The following is a 16,253-nucleotide window of genomic DNA, read 5'->3' as shown; positions in this document are numbered from 1 at the left end:
TCTGAGACACAAGAGCGTTGCTTGAAGTTCAAGTTGTGATACATGTTGCCTAGCAACTGTTTGCCTAGCAACAGAGACGTCGCCCTTTGACGCTGGGAGAGAGAGAAAAGTTTGTTTTTATCGAAATCAACTTAACATTTTATAGAGACCAACTGCTACATCCGGACAACACACCGGTAGTTCGTGGAAGGTTAAATACAAATTTTAACTTAATTTGCACACATTTTAAAATGTTTTAACTTTTTAAAACTACAGAAAACCTAAATACGAACTAATTTAAGCTAACGTTAGTCTTCTAATTCAAGGAGTAGCATAGCTAAGTCGAGTTATTTCTCTTTGTTGGACACAAATTATTGTCTCATTCAAGTACAGACCTACTGCTGCTATATTGCTATAAATACTGGTGGTTGGTGGAAGTTCAACGTAGTTTGCACACATATAAGAACCATATTTAACGTTATACGTTTTTATTTTTCCTTTTCCATAAACCTAAATACAAACTAATTTAAGTTATATAGTCTTAAGCTCAGGGACGAGCTAAAAGTCGAGTTATTATTTATACATTCTGGCTATTTCTGTTTGTTGTTATTTGTCTTATGCTAATTACTTATATTGAAGTGTTATGTTTTATGTTATGCTTAAGTTTTATGTAGTTTACCTAAAATCTCTGCCTAAATTATGAAAAAGCATAACTTTATTTGTTGAATTTACAAAAAGATAATATACAACAAGTAGTTGTGGAATGTGGAATGGTGTAATTAAGTACATTTACTCAAGTGTACATTTACAAGTGCTGTCTTGCAGTAAGCCTATGTGTAGGCCTACTTTTTACTCCACTTCATTAATATGGCAGCTTTTGTAACAATGTGCTGTGTTTTTCCAGAGTGCTTTGCGCAGATAAATGTCACATAGCCGCCAGCAAAAAAGAAAATAGTGTGGCAAAAGGGGAAAAAGACCGTGGATGCAGCGGTCCTGATAGAAATTGGTGGAGATGGTGGCTCCAGGAGAGGAGAGGAGAACAACAACAGTACTCTTGCCCAGTCCCACCCAGAGGCTGTTCTCTCAAGAGACATCAAATGGGAAGCCGCTTGGAGAGCAGAGTTTGATCAGGCAGGATGTGAAGCAAGCTATGGGCAAGGTATACCATGCCAACATGATACTACTGGATATGTGCACTTTCAGACACCATAAACACCTAATATTCTTTCTCTCTTTGTTTATTCCTTTAGGTAAAACACTCTAAAAGCAAGCAGCAGGTGTACATGCATGGTCTTCATCGCCTGCAGCATTTCTCCTGTGACAGCCCTGTGCGTTTCATGATGTACTCTGAAGCTGCTGCAGCATTCATTAGCCTCCATTCAGACAACACAGTTTGCCTTTACAAATCTGATGGCCACAAGCAGACTTCCTCATCATACCTCCCTTTCATGGGCCTGACCGCCACAAAGATCCCTGGCTGCCTGGTGGGTTGGGGCCCAGGGCCTGTTTTTATACTTCTGGACAATGAATTATGCCCCCTAGATGCAGCTCAAGACGCCCTGGACATATGCTTATGTCAGGCTGCCGAGCACTCCACAGAGTTGGTGACTGCAGGTGTGGGGAACGTGTGTGTGTGGTCAGTGATGCTAATGAGGTGTAAGGTGAAGATACAGGAGAAGCTGCAGCACAGCACTTTCACCCAAATGACATTAGCTCCCCCTCGATCTGACAGGCCCCACAGAGCCTTCGTTGTGTGCAAGCAGGATGTGACGGTGGTCGACCTCGATGCTGGGAAAGTTTTGGAGCACAAGAGGGATCTCTGCTCAGGGTGTGTATTTTTTTATTTTGTTTATACAGATGCTTTATGTACACTCTTTAAGACATCTTCCTGTTGGCCCAAACCATTCTCCAAAGCAGATTTTAGAATAACTGCAGAAGTGTTCTGCAAACCAGATAAATAATCATATACAAATGATATTGCTGCTTTAGAATGGAATCTGATTTTTTTACCAAAAATTTTTTACAGAAATATCACTGCAATGGTGTACTGCTCTCAACTGGACTGTTTGATCACTGCATCTCAAGAGCTCTCCATTAGAATATGGGGTCCAGATTGGGATCTTCGTGTGGCTTTTGTAGGACATAATGGTAAAGTCATAACATATATCCATATCCTTTTGTCCCTCTTTATAATGAGACATAATGTAGGAAATGTTCCTCTTTTATTTCTGTCCAGGTGTGGTGAATTCTTTGTTCTACTGCTCTGCATTAAGCATGCTGTTTTCAGCCTCTGTGGATTGTACGATACGCTGCTGGAATGTTGAAGAAAGTGATGCAGTCGAGTGTGTCCACACAGAACAGGAAAACCCTCCATTGTGCATAGGGGGCACTAAAAATGGAGATACTTTCTTCTCCTTCTCTCACCGGGGAGTTGACCTCTGGACCATCAGAACCTTATACACCCTCCACTGTAAACTCAAAGGGGATGAAGGAGCCCCACTGAGGCAAATCCTAGCCTCTCCCTCACTAGCTCCTTACCCCACACGAGTCCTCTGTGTGAGCGGGGACAGTGATATCATGCTTGTGGCTGCAGAAACAGGAGCAGTGTTGACTTCTTTCAAGGCAAAGCAGAGAATTCTGTGTGCTGACTACTGCCTGCAAAAAGAGATTCTGCTGGCTCTGACTGAAACAGGTACGGTGCTCCAAGCCAACACACTCACTAATCCAATCACTTTGATGCAAGAGTGGAAGGGGAGAGGCCAGGGGCCCTGGCAGCACAGGGACCATGTGACTGAGATTGACGCCCAGAATCTGCAGATCCCCGGCCCGGCATGCTGCCTGATACTCTACGGTTCTGTGACTGACACACAGGGAGCTTTAGAGGAGTGGAGGAGTTTGCAGGAAGGAAGAGGATGCAGTCACAGGAATAAGGCAGCTCTTGATGATGCCAGGAATAAGTGAGCATTTTGTCTGCTGTTAAATATATTATATGTAAACATACTATGGTGCAAAAACATCTTTACTTCAACAAATGTGATCGTACTTGACAGGTTTTTGATCATTCTTGGCCAAAGTGGAGGCTGCGTGAGTGCTCTGAAAATTGACAATGGGAAGGTCTTGCAAAGGATGCCGGCACACAACGGTCAGAGAGTCACCACAATGCGAGTGTATCCTGAGAATGGTTGCCTCCTCTCCACAGGTATTTCCCAGTGTAACTGTATAGCCTTTGTATGCCTGTTAGTGATGATTTAATGGGATAGTTTTTTTTTCAAGTGGAGTACTTATCCATAGTCAATGTGTTACTTACAGTACAACATATTCCTATCTATTTCTCCTGCAGTTTGGAGTTTATAAATGCAGTTATACAGTCATGGAAAGAATTATAAGACAACTTTTTTCCTTCAATTGCTTGTTGATTTTAATGACTGGTACAACTAAAGGTAGATTTGTTTGGACAAATATAACGATAACAACAAACAAAGCTTATAAGAGTTTAATTTAAGAGCTGATATCTAGACATTTTCCATGGTTTTCTTGATAATAACCAAAATCATTATCAAGAAAGCCATGGAAAATTGTACTGCTGCCTGTTTCTCCAAACTGAAAGCCATCCTGATAAGACCCTACTTTAAAAAAATCTGTTTAATGACTTTACTCCAACTCCAAAGGTGAGGACATGACAGTGGTGGTGTGGAGAGTAAACCCTTATGTCCAGGAGTGTCTCAGCCAACAGCTGAGCCTGCACTATGGCCAGCCACAGGTATACCTGGCAGCTCTGGGGCCCCAGCTGGCCCTGACCTTTCAGGAGCCCAACAATGGCACTTACAACCTGATGCACTTTAACCTACTCAAGCAGAGCCAGACTGATTACCCAAACATGGAAGGACATTCAGACCATTTCACAGGTCACAAAAAAAGGAAAATAAGAAAGTTTGCATCTCTTATAAATTGTCTGTGTGTAACTGAGTGTTTGCTCTTGCAGGCTTGTGTGTGTGTCCTGATCTGGAGGTGTTTGTGTCCAGCAGTCTAGATGGGACAGTGTGTTTCTGGAATGAGGAGAATCACCTCATTAGGTTGGAGCTGTTGACCTGCCACTGATATCTTGCATTGCAGGTGTGAAAAACATACAGTAATTCAGTAATTTATGTCTATTTATGTATCTGTGATCCCTCCAGGACGCTGCAGCTGAATGCAGTGCCTGAGTGTCTGGCTTACGGTGGGTTTGGAGGAGAACTATTTTTTGGCATCAGAGGAGATCTCTACAGGATGAATTGTGCAAAGTTCCTGCCACATATCTATCAACAAATGGTAACTAGTCCATTTTCTTTTCTTTTACCTTTTTTTTTTTTTTTTTTTCATATTTGGGCTCATATTACAGCAGCAGTTTAGTCATGTTTAATTGGATACACTTACAGAATGATGCATCTTTTTATATTTTTACACAGTGTATATAGAACACAAAACTAGAATATGGATTGTTTTATGTTTGAGATGTTTAAAAAAGGATACATAAATAAACAAATGAATAGTCACATTTAAACAAAAGAATGGTGTTTCTGGGAAATATACATTTTCAACATCTGCCAAATTTCTTCAAATTTAGTTTTCTGAAGCCTCGTGGAGAAGGTGATCTTTTCCATTACAAAGATTTCATGAATCACATTATGCCAGTCTTTTATAGATGGGGTTTCTGGCCTATGTCATTTTTTTGTAATTGCTTTTGTAGCAGCTAAATTCAGTATTCCAAACATGTTTGTTTGTTTTTTAATTTGTGGATGTTGAAAGGCCAAAAAGGAGTTCATCCCAATTATACGTCCCCCCAAATATAGTCTCTAATTCTGTATAAATCTGGCGCCAACATTTAGACATTTTAAACCATTTAATCCCATTTTATTTTCACAGCTCCTTTACACTTACTGTGCTGAGCCCCTTCCTGACATGCCTATCATTGAGACTAAAGAAAAGTCCAGCACAACAAAGTAAGATTAATTTATACTACATACTTAGAATGATACAAAATAAATCCCTGATGAAGTATGAGCAATAATGTTGAAAACAGGAATACAAGCACAAGCAAAGATGAGGAAGAGGAAATGCCAGCAAACGCCAGCAGTGAGAAGGTGTGTGTGAACTGGTAGATGTTTAGACAACTGAAAACTGTGTTCAAATACCTAACATATCTTTCCCATTTCAGGATTACATGAGCTCACTGTCTTTGAACAAGGACCTCTCTGCACTCATACAAGGCTCAATACAATGCCAAAAAGGGAAGCCTCCCAGTACAAACGCAACCAGGAAGGAGGCTTTTGATCGCTACATGAAGATACTATATGGGTTGCCCCCCATTATTAAGGTTTTTCATCCTTCCCCACTCATTTTACCTGCTTTTTTTTGATAATGTCAAGAATACATAGACTTTAGCAAACAATCAGCTCCCCATTCACCTTTTCTTTAATACACTTAGGCATATTTCTTTAAGTATCTTCTGCACGATGCAAATGTGGTACTATTATGTGTCAACTTTATTAAATCAGCCATTTTATTTGAAGGTTACGAACATTTTCAATATGATGAGGAAAATATATAATTAATAGGTTAATTATGTGTTTTCAGGTTGATTTGGAGGACACCTTTGTCCCAGATAATTTTGAGATGAAGTCATTTGATCCAGAACCATATTACAAAAAGCCCCGTAGCCTTCCTGCCTTAAAGGAGAAGCCTGAACCTAAACTAAATGTTCCTGTGAAGGTGGAGAAAAAGAAGGTAAACAATAAAAAGCTTATTTTCAGTCATTCTGGACTTTCTTGTTGAGCTGTTATATGTTAGACAGCTGAATAGCAATGATAAGCAGAAGAGTTTTAATGAGCTTCTCTAACTGCAGGAGAAAAAAGCTCCAGTACCAGCCCCAGCCAAAGAACCACAGCCCTTGATGAAAGTCAAGCCTCGGCCTGTTGAAGTCGTACCCAAGAAACCTGTCAAAGTGGAGAAGGAGAAGTATGAGGAGGTAAGAGAGCATGCATTGTCTTTATTTCACAGAAGATAAAATAACACATAAAACGACAGCATATTTTTGTGTTTATCTGTAGCCTCCAGAGATCATTCCTCCAATAGAACGACCAAAACCCAAACCACCTCCTCCCCGTCTAAAGACCCCAACACCACCCCCGCCCCCATCTCCACCGCGGGTACCCAGCCCTGAGATGCCATCGTTCCTCAAACAGTTTGCAGATGCAGGCTGGTTTAAAGACCTGTATCCTGATAAAAAGGTAACCTATATCTGCCAACCTACCAACTGATCTTCTTTTTTTTTAACTTCTTAAGTGTCCTTGTTCTATTCTGTGTTTTTTTTTCTATTGCTGTTTTTATTTATGCTACCTCAGTATTTTATTTTATTCTATTGTATTTTATTGTACTTGAATACCGGACTGCTGTGACAACCGAATTTCCCTTCGGGGATGAATAAAGTAATCTATCTATCTATCTATCTATCTATCTATCTATCTATCTATCTGTCTGTCTGTCTGTCTGTCTGTCTGTCTGTCTGTCTGTCTGTCTGTCCGTCCGTCCGTCCGTCCGTCCGTCCGTCCGTCCATCCATCCGTCCATCCATCTATCTATCTATCTATCTATGATATGTTTGTTTGCAGTGTATCCCCAGCACCCTGTCTCCAGGGGACTTCTCCATGCAGCTGGTGGACAGTCTAAACGTCTGCAGCGCTCCCTCTAAGATGAAGATCATCACTGCTCTGCAGGCGCTGCACAGCCAGGGACTCTTACCAAATACAGACAAGCTTTACCAAGGCCTCATTGACCTGGTGCACAAACTTGTGAGACCTCAAATGGTACTGTACGTCTGTATATTAAGATTTATCAAGCATTTTAAAAAGTAGATGTGTCTAATTTTTTTTCCTCTGTGTGTTTCAGTCACCTTTGGAACGGGCTGCACTTGTTGAAACATTAAATCTGTTGGTGCGTCTTCGCTCTGCCAGCTATGAGCTTGTGAAAAAGCTTCTCACTCTCCTGGCTTTTAAAAAACTGGGACTCCGGTGAGTCCATCAATATTGAACTAACAGTCAATGATGGGATTGATAGCTTTTGTCTCATTATTGGCTGGACATCTAACACTGCCATCTCACACTGACATTTTCAGTAATTTACAGCTTGAAAACGTCCAATATGCTTTGAAAGGCTCTTTTAAGATATTTATAAAGATATGGGTGTCTTTCTTTGTCTATGCAGAGAAAAATACCCTCTCAGTTGTCCTCTGAATGACAGCCCATTTCATCTTATTTCTTCTTTTTTCTTTTTATGTTGACCCAAAGGTTGAGGTTATTATCTTTCCTGCATTATGTGAAATATGACCAACCTGACTGTTTGTGCTGTGTTTTCCTTGTAGTTGCTATGTATTTTCTATTTTTTTTTTTTCTACTGCACTATAACATCACATTGTCACTGACACGTGCTTTACCATTTTCTTCCATTTGTTAATAAAAAAAATTAAGAGAGTTGATAAAAAAAATACAGGCATTTAATCCTCTTAGTTAAAGCAGCTGTCATCAAAATTTCTATTTATATATTAAAACAAAACCACTGCCCTTAAGAGGCAAAAAGTGATTTCAGTTTTATTTTAAGAAACTGTGATTTTTCTGAATGTTATTTAAACTTTGTTAAGTGACAGAAAGATTGAATTATCTTGTTGTTGTGTCAATAGAGACACTGTGCTGCGTATGCTGACTGCATTAGCTGTAAACAAGGCTGAACGGTGGCTGTGTCCTGAGCTGGAGAGCTGGGACTCGGAGCTGCAGGACCAGTCGGACATCTGGAAGAGCCTCCATGACAGAGCAGACTCTTGGCTGGAGTTATGGATCTCAAAATACAAAGTAACAAAGACATTTAAATTTGAATCTCTATTTTCAATTCTTTTCTTTCTTGAGAAAAAAAGAAACATCTTTCACATTCATTATCACCATCTATCAGAGTATTTTTGAGTGTGACAAAAGGACAGAACAGGTGTTTGAAAACTGAGAGGCCCTCTCCCTTTGAATCAGCTTTCCACCGCTTCTGATGTCCTTTACTGTGACCTTAGCTCCTCTAGATAAGGAATGCATGAGGGCTTGACACAGTGCTGTTGACTGGCATGGCTGGTGGTGTCGTGGCTGATCTGCGGTTGCTATACTGTGATTAACTGCTTTCTCTTTCCATGCCATCAGGACCATAACAGGTATCTGTACCTCAGGAGTACAGCACAGTGGCAGCTGTCAAACTGCAGCATGGTGGATGTGCTGAATTATTTCTGCTCTGTCAGAAAAGAGGAGTACAGAAAGGCCCGATGTGTTGCACCTGCTGGCCGCAAAAACACTGTGCTTTTGCCCCTTTATGACTGGTATGTAAAAAGCATACGACACATATGATAGTTTCCTCTGCAAAAGGTATTAAACTCCATTTTTTTAATTTTCTGTGTTTATTTGTGTAGTAGTTCTCAACCAATCCTTCGTCTAGGAGAGACTTACAGCATGGCCAGGATGTGGAGGCCACCAGGTATGATTCGTATATATGATTACTACTACTACTACAGGTGCATCTCAATAAATTGGAATATCATGGAAAAGTCTATTTCCAGTAGTTCAAGTCAAATAGCCCCAACCAAGTATTTAGAGCATAAAGATGGAGATACTTTTCAGAGGCCAACATTTCCATATTAAACATACTTTTTAAAATTGGTCTTATATTTACATTTTTTGAGACACTGAATCTTAGGTTTTCATTAAAAGAGTTAAGACATGAAATGTTTCATTTTGTGTGTAATGGATCTACATAGTGTTATTTCCACTTTTTGGAATTTAATTACTGACATAAATAAACTTTTCTATGATATTCTAATTTATTGAGATGCACCTGTATATGCAACTGTGCTTATAGAATTGAACTGGTTTGTTTTAATTACGTTTGATGTATTCTTGTCATACAGGTATAATTCTGCCTCCCCTGAGAAACCGTCCCTTCCTCACGAACTTTCCTCATTTCATCTCTTTGCCGTTACCCCGGGTCACGCTTAGCCCCTTTCACATCTACACAGATGAGGACTGGGTGAAGGCCTCGCCTCGCCGCTACTTCATTCATAAGCAGTCGTACGTAGAGTACTACAGATGATGCACCACTCCCATTAACACCAGATGAGTCACAAAACAACATTAGTTGGAAATATGGTCATTATTTTTGACAAATAAATGACATGAAACTTTGCTTTATGACAGTTTTATTCTGTGACTGACGGTATGTTAATGCATTCATGTGATATGAGGGTGATTTGGTACACGCATTTCCTGATAACAGTGATTTTTGACTTTTGACTTGATATAATAGTTGAATATAAAAAAAACAGATATTTAACAAATGCATTATGACGAACAGCACACATAGAAAGTACATTACTCAAACAAGTAATTTGCAGTTACAATCATTTCCTGTTTACAGAATAATTATGCAAATGTTTTGCAAACAAGCAATATAAAAAAGGAAACCAGCTAATAGCTGATGAGATATTGTACATGAATGAGTGGCTTTTACAATGACGGTAATGCTAACAGTTATAAAGACATGAGGGCAGACAGCCTGTAATGTTCAACCAGATGGATGATAGTCTTTGTATCGCAACTAACCTGTAACCTGATTGTAAAGTATGAAGTCATTTTTGGTAGTAAACCACTAAGAGTTTAACCCTTGTGCCTCACCTTTTAGAAGTTGCTCTGATGTCCTCAGTGGACAAAAATGTAAAATGTAAAAAAAACTGCCATAAAATTATATATAAATGTTATTTTTCACTTTCTCTTAGTTACATTGGTAATAAATTATCATAATGACCAATATTCATTCATTTTCATATTTTTAACCCTTTGAATGCCAGTTAATTACAGTACAGTACATATTAGAATTACAGTTAGTACATAATGCCAATGTTTTAATAAAAAAGAAAATGTATCTTTCTGTATAATGCAAGTTTTTTTTGTTTTTTTTTTCAGTATGGGATAAGTCAATGCTATTGAAAATAGCTTGTTTTTTCCACACTGGGAAAACATGAGAAAAATGTTAATTCTGGTGTAAAATAGTAAAAACTAGAATTTTGAAGCCAGGGGTTTAGAATAAAAGGCTTTCAAAATTCGAGAAATAAAAAAAGCCTTGCCCAAATTAATGCCACATGCATTAAGCCAAAATGTTTGAAAAATTAAAAGTTAAAAGCCAAAAATGTCCCTGGTGAGGCACAAGGGTTTATACAGTTAACAAGTGAACTTATTAAAGTAGTATAGCACCATTTTATTGAAGCGTGGGTTATTATTGTCACCTCAAAGGAGTAGAGGTTACCGTTTGTAATCACCTCTATGTGTACTTTGTCTGGTAAACAAATAATAAAAACTTTAGTTGGTGCATCCAAAGGGGAGGAAACCTCATCTCCCAACAATAACCTGTTGTTTTGGTGACACAAAGACTTCTCCCTGACACCATCAACTTTAACTCTGGCTTCTTTATGAGACCTTCAGAAATCGATAGAGATAAAGAAAAAAAAACGATAATTAACCGTTATGCAGGTGACAATTTGATTGTCAGGTGAATATACAATGCTCTGTTATGTTTTGGTAAGCCAACAAAAAGCGCCTGTGTCCTTTCCTTCACCTCTTCTCTAGTCCACCAAGTCTTTATCGTAATTCAGCAGGTCGCATGTCAGAAAGAGGTCTGTGCGTCCGCTCTCTATCAGCACCCTTTTGAGCTGGCTGCTGGTGACATTAATGTCTGTGGCTTCATCCAGCGGCCAGTCGAAGAGCTGAGCACTGGAGGGCAGGTCGGGGAGGCCCGGCTGGTAGTCCTCCAGGGGGTTGGGGTACAGTAACTGACGGAGGGAGGGCATTCTTACAGCCATTCTCACCAGGTCCATGAGGCCAGCGATGGAGAGGGGGTTCAGTGCCAGAGCCAAGCTCTTGAGGGCCCTGCAGCCTCCCAGTGAGGGCAGCAGGAGTCCCAGCAGGCCGTCAGTGAGACCACAGCCACTTAAAGAGAGGTGCTGCAGGCTGGTGGAAGCCTGCGAGAGGAGGCGGCGGATGGAGGTCAGAGTGTTTTCATCCAAACGGTTCTCACTCAGATCCAGCTGCTGCAGTGTGGACGCATGGTGGCTGCAGGAGAGATAGGCGAGGTCGGTGGGACTCAGACTCAAATATGGCAGCTCCAGGATCTCCAGAGGCTGAGGCAGTGAGCTGTAACAAAAGACCATTTCAATTAACTTTATTATTAAGGTGAAATGTTCATTACATTTAATCTCATCATTCTAAATATGACTTTTAGTTTAAAATGGATTAAAATAGGTCTTCAAGTTTTGATAAGTTCAATTCAGATTTCAGTAGTTGGAGGATTAGGGCTGCGATTTATTACTTCCATTGCGGATTAATGAAGAAATACATAAATTAATACATTTGAAAATAAATTAAATAACAAAATAAATACATTTAAATACAATGATTAACTAAACTTTAAATAAATAAATAAAGAAGCAAATTAAAAATATACGTTTATTTATTTATCGTCTCGTATGTATATTATATTATTTTGGCAGCTTCCATACTCCTTGGTGTACTATCAAAGGAAGTAATAAAGGCTGCAATTTCTAAATTTGCAGATTTAGAACCAGCAACTTATTGGTTTCAGCTCCATTAGAGATCAGTGTGTTGCCTTTCCATTTCTTGCATCTAAAGTTGAACACATTTTAAAAAATTGTGACAGCATGTGTTATTTATTAGACGCAGGTTACCTAAGCAGCACCCGAAGTTGTCCAGGCAGTCGCAGTGCAGTGAGGCTGAGACGTCGCAGTTCTTGTAGCTGTGTCAGACCCTGAGACAAGTCCTTCAGAGTCTCGTCCTGGCCAGGGTGGTCTCTGCGCAAATCCAGGTTACAGTAGTGCAGGCGAAGAGACTTCATTGCGGGGAAGGTGGAGAGCAGAGGCAGCAGCTCAGCCAAGCCGCCCACCCCGAGGCTGCTGTAGCGAACATCAATGCCCAGGAGGCCCTTGCGAGGCAGGAGGCCCAGCAGAGTCCTGATACTAGACACTGAAATCTCTTCTACACGCAGGTATCTGCACTGAAGCTTGAGGGGTCCCAGTGTGTTGAGAGCCCCGCGAACACGCTCCCAAGAGCGAGCATTTACAAAAAGATCAGCTCTCACATGCACTAAAACATCACTGTTTACATCTTCATTCTCCTTTCTACTGCCTCCTAAACCTGTCACCACAGTCTCTCTTTTCTTCTCCTCCATCCTTCTCCTGACACCTTTAATCAGCTCCTCTTCATCAACACTCCCACAAGATACCTTCATCTCTCTGTCACTTCCCTCCAGCTCCTTATCTGTTCCGTTTGTTTCCTTTCCCCTCTTCGAAGGTCCTCTCTCTCTTTTCACATCCTTTTCTCTCTCTAGAGCTGAGAACCTTTTCCTCTCCCGCTGTGCCCTCTGTGCTCCAGCTCTGGCCTGAACAACCATGGTGCAGAGAGCTACAGTCAGAGACCAGCCTCCCATAGAGTCTCCAATCTCCCCTTCATCTCCTTGCATTCCACAGAGGTCCAGTACTTGCAGCGCACACCTATCAAAGAGGAATGGGAAACTACAGGTGAATAGGGTAAACATTTTAACTCAGATCACCATGAAACTATCCCAGTTGATTATTTTAATTAAGACAAGTATTTTCTGTATTTTGAAAGATTTCTTATATGTTATATTACATGCATATTGTCTTATTAAATATGTGCTAACATTGCATACATTTCCAGAACAAAAATTAAACATTGAACAAATCCAGGTTAAAAATTCATATTTCATTTATTTGATATATTAGAGTCAACAGTTTACTATAATATTTTTTTATCACTCCATAAATAATAAAAATACTGTAAACAGTCATAAAAACATATTTTGCCATGTTTTTACAGATGAAATGATAAAGTGCTTCCTTATTTGCTACCTTTGCATTAATTCTCCTAACAAGGGAAAATAATAAAGAAATGAATTGTTTGGAGAATTAAACAGAGGGGAAATATATAAATAAATGCAAAAAATGAATAAATACATCTAAAAAATACATTTAAAATACAAATATACATTTATTTCACATTTTATCAGTTATTTAATGCCTATATATTTTTATATTTTTATCTTTTTGTTACTGTTTATTGGCATATACATTTGTTTATAGAGTCGTTTATTTTTTTTATTTTGGCAACTTCCAAAATGGGTTAAAAAAATAGATATCATCATGAAATTGCTACAGTTGAAGTTTCACATATAGACTTACATACGTAAAAGAGGCACAAACGAATGTTTACTTTTGATGATTTTTGGAGGAATATACAAAATATACAAATATACAATAAATATATATACATAAATATATATACATAAAATATACAAAGTGAATGTAATGTTAGTAAAATAAATATCTAAATGTGTATTTTGGACGTTTTACTTCCACTAGTCTCGAAGAAGAAATGTTATGGAAGGGAAATATCGCTCAAGTCTCAAACTTGACCAACATTATTTTCATGCACCGGTCAAAGATATTTTTGGCTTTAGTGTCTCAATAGTGTTTGTTACTCACAGATTACAGAGCAGGCATGCAAGCACTGTATCTTCTTACCTTTGGTCCGCAAGTCCTCTGACAACTGCAAGTAACAAAGCCTGGATGCAGAGTCGATTTGGCTTAGTCTGTCCTAGTTTCCTCCTTCCACCGACACGCAGTGTGCGCTCTGGCCACTTCTGCACCAGTTCACCCACAGCCAGAGGTCTGCAGCTGGTGAAGGAGGCCTCCAGCAGCGCTCTGTACAGCTCCCTGGGCACCCACCTCAGCCAGCAGGGTGACGAGCTGTGGTCACTCACCACCTCCCTGGCACAAAGGCTCACCAAGGAAAGCACCATTTCAGCACCGAGAAAGGTAAAATAAAGCAGCAGAAATTATGTTGCGCCTGATTCCTTTGCAGAAGAAGCAGACGTATGAGAGCTAGCTAGCAAAAACTAGCTCCAACACTAAGATTAACTTTATGATAGTAACGTGAAGTGGTCTTGTAAAGCCCCAAAAAATATTTATAACATCATCTGATATCTTCGTGGATTAGTAACAGCAATAAACTAAGATGGAAACTTTCGCCGGTGAAATATTAAACGCTGGAACATCACGCTAGCTAACTCAACAAACTATCACTGAGGAAACTGCTGCCCGGAGGAGTGTTTACATTCTACACTGACGCACGCTAGTGACGCTGCACGTACAGGCGTGACGTCATGTCTGTAGAAATTCAAGCATGGATTGGATTTTGTGGAACTATCAAAATATGAGGCTTTTTAATAAAGCATTTCTTGTTAAGTTAAAAGAAGTAGCTTTGTTACCAAACACATGTCTAATGTACAATGCCTCTTCTATTTTGCTGTACACTTTTCCTGCTGTAAAACTAGAAATGTGGGATTAATAAGGTATATATTATCTTATTTTATGGCATAAAAGAATGAAATGGATTTTTTTTTTAAAGCACCATGCGTTTCCTGGATTTATATCTTAGTATGCACTCTTTATATAAATGGTGTTGATATTTTGAGCAACAGACGCAACAACAGGAATATTGGGAAATGTCTCTACACCACAAAAGTTGTCGCTTGTGCTTGTTTATTCTTGATTTTTTGCAGTTATTTTCTATAACAGCTGTGTTAAACAGCTTTATCATCATCCAGTACTTTAAAATGAATCTGTGCATTCAGACTCGACAATCCCAGTGTGCACTATATCCCACTTAACGAGGTATCTATATGAGGAGATGATCCTTGGAAATGTATTTGACCGTAAACATGAGTGGGGTTCAACTTTGCTAAAGACATGTTGACTAAGCGCTGCCATTGCTGCCAAGTTTAGCACTCGACCCTTACCCTTCTATAGTTGTCAGCATGGGTATACTCTGACTGAAAAACAATAGGAGTCTTATTAATAAGACACAGAATAAGACATGAATTAGACACAGATATATTTTCCACATTTTGTCCACCTGATTATTTATATGAAAGTCTATTTATTTATTTATTTATTTATTAACTGTAATGAACTGAAATAATAATAAAACTATATATCTGTGGATTGTATTAATCTTCTTTGAGTGCATCCTGCAGAGGTTTTCCCAAAATGTGTAAAAACTGAAAAATAGCCTGCCAGGTCGATGATGAAAGAGGTCTAGAATGAACCACCATATGGTGCGGCTGCAGGGACCAATTAAATGTCACAGGACCTGTGCTTCATAAACTTCTGTTTAGTCAACAATTATTTTCAATGATTGATTCAGCAGACTAAAAGTAGAGATTGAACCACAACTCTGTTTTATGGAATAGGCAGAGAGAACCTCACTTAAATTACATATAAAATTAACACCAGACTTATATTTGTAGAATTGTCAAGCCCCTAATTTGTTGGATTTGTTTATGTTGGGAAACTGCCTATTTCTAGTTTGTCAAATTGTGTGTTAGTGTGTGTATGTATATAAATTATGTAAATGTAAACAGCATAGGGACACAGCTAGTTGCTCCATGGCACACAGGGGGCAGCTCCTACTTTCCATACTGCACATTCCACATAAATAAATCCAACACAAGTACATCCAAGTCCTACCCATTGTGATAGGATTATTTATTCAGTATGTCTAACTGGAGAAAAAACTAAGAAGCCAAACAGATGGGATCATTACATTGAGAATATGGGCAAAATATAGATGAAGTTTAATTTATTTGTTCCTATACAGGGTAACAGGTGGCTGGAGACTGCGCCAGCATGCGTTTGGCGATGAGGAAGGGAGAGACAGACGTCCAAGAAAAAGGAAAATGGCATCAGCCCAAACAGTAAATCACACTCACTGGCAAATCCATGTGACAAATGTGCCTTAAATAAAATAATAGTTGTAGTTATATAACACTTCATAAAACAAGTTACAGAGTGCTTTACAAAGACATAAAGAATTATGAAATAGATTTATTTTTACAATAATAATGAAGTATGATTTACTAAAACACATAAATTCTCAAAGTGTCCTGCATTCACGATCTTACTTTAGCAAATGTACAAAATTATTAGCTTCAAGATGTACTTAAAGTACCGAAACTCATGATGCAGAATGACCCATTTCAGAATAAAATGTATTATATTACTTCATAACAATTATTGATGCATTAATGTGTTCAGGCAGCTGGTACAGGTCCAACTCATTTTAATCATTT

General features: G+C 39.0%; 2 protein-coding genes across 2 annotated transcripts; one reads left to right on the top strand and one right to left on the bottom strand.

Moving 5' to 3' along the window:
• The first annotated feature begins 106 nt into the window (after positions 1–106).
• Positions 107–9,444, top strand: wdr97 (WD repeat domain 97). Its single transcript, XM_059327277.1, has 21 exons — positions 107–190; positions 884–1,138; positions 1,230–1,807; positions 2,006–2,127; positions 2,216–2,936; positions 3,030–3,178; positions 3,648–3,884; positions 3,962–4,052; positions 4,155–4,287; positions 4,882–4,958; positions 5,039–5,099; positions 5,174–5,332; positions 5,593–5,742; positions 5,861–5,983; positions 6,066–6,245; positions 6,626–6,820; positions 6,903–7,024; positions 7,690–7,858; positions 8,189–8,361; positions 8,452–8,516; positions 8,947–9,444. Exons 2-21 carry the CDS (start codon positions 992–994, stop codon positions 9,126–9,128), a joined length of 3,834 nt encoding a protein of 1,277 aa, XP_059183260.1. The 5' UTR covers positions 107–190; positions 884–991; the 3' UTR covers positions 9,129–9,444.
• A 375-nt stretch (positions 9,445–9,819) lies between these two features.
• si:ch73-174h16.4 (leucine-rich repeat-containing protein 14) lies at positions 9,820–14,381 on the bottom strand. Its single transcript, XM_059327278.1, has 3 exons — positions 13,645–14,381; positions 11,773–12,594; positions 9,820–11,221 (listed from the first exon to the last, which is right to left on the bottom strand). The coding sequence occupies exons 1-3, from the start codon at positions 13,920–13,922 to the stop codon at positions 10,654–10,656; spliced, it is 1,668 nt and encodes a 555-aa protein (XP_059183261.1). The 5' UTR covers positions 13,923–14,381; the 3' UTR covers positions 9,820–10,653.
• Between the last annotated feature and the right edge of the window lie 1,872 nt (positions 14,382–16,253).

Source organism: Centropristis striata, chromosome 23, assembly GCF_030273125.1.
Source record: "Centropristis striata isolate RG_2023a ecotype Rhode Island chromosome 23, C.striata_1.0, whole genome shotgun sequence".
NCBI lineage: Eukaryota > Metazoa > Chordata > Actinopteri > Perciformes > Serranidae > Centropristis > Centropristis striata.
Note: the sequence above shows the minus strand (reverse complement) of the source record. Positions and strands in the feature narration are given on the sequence as shown.